The sequence below is a fragment of the Gavialis gangeticus genome, unplaced genomic scaffold, assembly GCF_001723915.1.
Source record: "Gavialis gangeticus isolate Ggan-Ray unplaced genomic scaffold, GavGan_comp1, whole genome shotgun sequence".
NCBI lineage: Eukaryota > Metazoa > Chordata > Crocodylia > Gavialidae > Gavialis > Gavialis gangeticus.
This window is the reverse complement of record NW_017729022.1, coordinates 58,917,760-58,922,156: the sequence shown is the minus strand read 5'-3', so window position 1 is coordinate 58,922,156 and position 4,397 is coordinate 58,917,760. Positions and strand designations below refer to the sequence as shown.

Below are 4,397 nucleotides of genomic sequence, written 5' to 3'. Positions count from 1 at the left end.
AGGAAGGGAAATGCCACAAGGGGACCTGCTGTTGCTGCTCTTATGTATGTTCGTGCTGCTACTCTAATGGAGCTACTGCAGTTTAGGGATCTGTTTCTTGGAAATGGACACTATCGTTTTGTTAAAAAGAAAGATGCCTGTTCTTCAAGAAGTGATTGTATCGTGTTGTACTAACACCTAACACTGGGTGGAGAGACTTTCTGGCAAGCATCCCATTGCTGGCAGTGGGACTCACTGTTGCTACTAACATGAAGAAAGGATAAATTAAACCATGTTTATTTGCACGAACAACTTACCCTACTGTATGGATACATGTCTTATTTATATGTTGTGATGTATAAAATAAGTTACTGCATATGAGATCCTTTTTATTATGTATAGTTATCTTAATTAGATACCTGCTATTTATGGAAGAAAGTTCAAATTTGTGTGCAGTGCAGCAACTGATTTTGCTTGTAACTTCCATAACGTATATCATCTTTATGCAAGGCCATTTTTACATATGTCTTGTGATATTTAAAAGGTAGTCCATACTAGAAGCCATCACGTTGCGTCTTCAGCATTCTGGTCAGAAAACACAGATTTTACACATAAGACACAAATAGGTGAATTGTGTGTGTCAGTTTACTTTTAGTTATCTTTTAATTTTTTTTTCCCTTTTTAAGCTGCGGTGAAACCCTTGTCTCCTGTAGAACCAGTGGAACCCATAAATAATTTGGAATCACCTATGAATTCAGATATAGGAAAACAGGATGGCATCCAAGGTAGTGATGATTCTGAAGAAAGAGACTCAAATGCAAAACCACATGCCACTGAGAAAAGGAGGACTGAATATTTGTTTGAAGATCCAGTAACGGTCGAAAACAAAGACATTGCTCCTGGGGAAGGTGCATCTCCAGTGGCTGAAAAAAGAACATGTTATCAGGGTGAAGGTGAAGGTGAAGAATCCATACTACCCATTGTGGATGGACTGGAGACTTCACAGACACCTCTAAGAGATGCATTACAATCCTCCATCAGACATAGGCTGGCTCAGCTCCATATATCAACAGATTTCAACTTTACATCTGGTCTAGCTGCACAGGTTGCTGCCAGATCACTTACTTTTACTACAATGCAAGAACAGACTTTTGGAGATGAGGAGAAGGCGGAAGAGGAGTTGCAGGACAGTGAAAATCATATGCAAGAGAACAATGATGAAGGCACAGTCTCTGAAAATGGAGAAGCATTAAAAGTCCCTGATGAACTTGGTTAAACAATGCATTGCCTACTTGAATTCCATAAAAAGCAGGTGTTGGGAATAGCCAAGGCTTGGGCTTAGAGAAAAACATACCGGCTGGCAGAAACAGAGACAGAAATGTAATATGTACTGTTCCCTGTATTTGACACACTCAGTAGGGTTTGCCAAGTACTTTGATGATATGCAGGTAAGCTAAGGAGTTATAGTGTGTGGACCCAAAGAATAGTTGTGTATCTCCTCCTGATGATACTAATGGGTTTTGGAACATAAATATTTTATGTTTATTTATTTATATGTTTCTTTTTTTTCCTAAAAAGAAGAGAACATTCTTGCTTTCATTTTTAGCAGACTCCATTTTTCATTTCATGATTTTACTTGTCATAGCATCATCAGTTATAACAGAAATAGTCAAAGTGATTCTGTCTGAAGAACGTAAACTGTACTGTGTGATCCTCCCTACCACCTTTCCTTCATCTTTACTGTCTTCTGTATTTGGGTTAACTATATTAGGTATTTGTAACTTCAAGACTAAGAATGCTCCCGAAGCTAAATTTTAAATAAAAACATGAAAAACCTAATAATGTATATGTCCTGGGATATTGGGCTAAAGTAGTATGAATTTAGCTGCATATCATATAAAGATTCCAAATATAGTTAATAAAGGGTGAATAGATGATTGATAAGAGTTTATAATTGCATTATAGAAAGTTTTAGTATGTGTTATAGAAAATTTATAAACACATTAGTAGAAAGTACTATAGATGGTTAGAAGTAACTTGTTGGACTTGATTAGCAGTTGATTATTGATTTATTAAAACACCTATTAATTGTTCATTGGCCCTTTGTAAACTGAATCTTAATATAAAGTTTAACTTAGATTATTTGCACAGGGTTACAAAACACAGTGCTGTATATGTTTTGTTGTACATCTCTATTCATGTCCTGGAGTAAATTCTTAGGCTAAGTTAAATGAGTAGTTTCTTTAAGGTTATACAGTAATTTTGTTTAGATGTCATAGCTGCTATTTTCTAATGTTGTTTCACTTTTCTTTTGATAACGTGTTTGATAAAGAAATCAGCAGAGACCATGAACTTACTCCATTCTAGTTAAGCTGTATCTTGTAACCCAGTTGAAATCTAAATTGAAACATTCAATATAGGCCTGTATTAGTTCTTTGATGTGGAAAGTAGCTCTGCCCTGGAAAAAGGCACCCCTCTAGAGAAGGGGAGAGCCATGGTTTCAGTGGGTGCTTTGATACAGCCCTCTGATGCATCTCCCAAGTAAGGGTTCCATGGCTCTGAGTGAAACAGATTTCCAATCAGAAATCACCCCATTAACAGCTCTTGTTAATTCTTCTCTACACTGGCTGACAGCTTGTGGTAGGAGTATGAAGCAGTATGGACTCAAAGGCAGCACCATTTCTGAGGGTATTGTGCTGCCACAACGGAAGGGGGAGACAAGGGAACTCAATGAATGTCTCTGTTCCTGAAACAGAATTTCTTGACCATTATGTGGCAAGACAAATCCTGCCATGCACCATTTCTCCTACTCTGGTAGTGATTAGGAGAAAAGGCTGTGAATATAAATATATGACATTTCACAACCCCTAAATAAGGATAATATAAATAGAGGGAGCATGTGGGTTTGAATTATTGTTTGCACAATATAAACTGTTTTCTTCCTGGTTTTGTACTTCTCTTGCACAAAGACTGTGGGAGGAGAATGTATTAACATGTTTCATTAGCCTGTGATTCTGTTTTCTATGCCCTTATGTATATGTAGGTAGGTAGAAGTTATGTAGAATGAATTGTATCTGGGGAGGATTTGCAGAAATGTGGTATTTGCTCAACTACGATGTATGCAGCAGTCAAGCATCCTGTCAAGTAGTAGAGTTTGTTCTACTCAAGGCCAGAGAGTGATCTACTGAGAAAATGGAGTTCTTGATATCATTTTCAATATGATGGTTCTTTAGAACAACTGAATAGATAGAGTTGGGAGACTGTCAGTGCTAATTAAAAAGGTGTCTTCCTTGTCCTTGACTTGAGAACCTTGACTTCACCAAGTGCCCTGGGTTTTTTTTGTTTTTAGCTAGTTGTTCATATTATCTAGTTTTATTTTGTAACTGACTTTATCCCACCAATGCACCCACCAGCGTTTTGTGACCTACTGTGTATCTCAGTGTTATTTTTTCCCCAAATTTGAATCGTGGGATCCAATATCCTTCAAATTGACTGTAAGCTGTTGTGATTTGATTCTTGCAAAATTTTCTGTGGTCTGATTTGTCACTATTCTCGGATGATTTAAATGGGAGCTACAGATGCTTAGCCTTACAGCAAAAGTAGATCCAAACCTCTATATTGAGGCAGTAGCTTTTACATTTTCTTTGTTGCAAGCCTGGCAAACAACCCAAAGAATGAACAATTGCTGGTCATTTGGTGTTAGCAGTTTGTGTGAGAAAATAATAGATCTTTGGAGCTCGTCATTTTAGATATTTTTTTTCCTTCAAACCAATATGTTTTGTGTAAGCAAATGAACTGGCTATTAAATACAAATAAAATGGACAAACTTTGTGTGTTCTTGAAAATAACACATTCCTTTTCTGTGTGGCTGCCCATTTCTCGCATTGCATCCATTTAGGATTCCATACAAAGCCGACCTGTTGAGTAATTTATTTGAATTGATATTGATGTAATTCCTCCCTGCAAAAGAATCTTGTTAAAAATCTACTTCAGATAAAGAATGGGATTAGATTTGATAATCAGTTACTTTGATAACTTTATTTGATTTGATAACCAGTTTCCAGCTACATATAAATAGATTCTGTTGTAATCCAGATTTCCTCGTGATGATGTCTGTGGAAAGGCCTGTGTGTCCAAGTGTAGTTTCCAAAAATCTGCTAGGTGTCCTATCCATTTTCATTTATTTCTATAGTTAAAAAAAAAAAAAAAAAAAGCATATGAAAGAGTCTGCTGTAGAACTCAAGACCCAGGTTAGTATATTGTGACTGTTGAGGTACTGTGCCCCTGTGTCCTTTGGCTTAAGGATTGGAGAATGAAAACTAAATAAGAAAAGAGCTCTTACTTTTTAGGATTTGTTTTTGATTTTGAAATATTTTAGTATTAATTTCATAGTTTCATAGTTTCTAGGGTCGGAAGGG

The 4,397-nt window shown here is 36.5% G+C and overlaps 1 protein-coding gene across 2 annotated transcripts in view; it reads left to right on the top strand.

The window, feature by feature from the left end:
• VEZT (vezatin, adherens junctions transmembrane protein) overlaps nt 1–2,636 on the top strand; it is a 129,638-nt gene extending 127,002 nt beyond the window's left edge. For both annotated transcript variants that reach the window (XM_019515066.1, XM_019515065.1), the window contains exon 12: nt 666–2,636. In XM_019515066.1, coding sequence (XP_019370611.1) covers nt 666–1,255 — 590 coding nt within the window. In that variant the 3' untranslated portion in view covers nt 1,256–2,636. The remainder of the gene's footprint in view (nt 1–665) is intronic.
• Nucleotides 2,637–4,397: the final 1,761 nt, after the last annotated feature.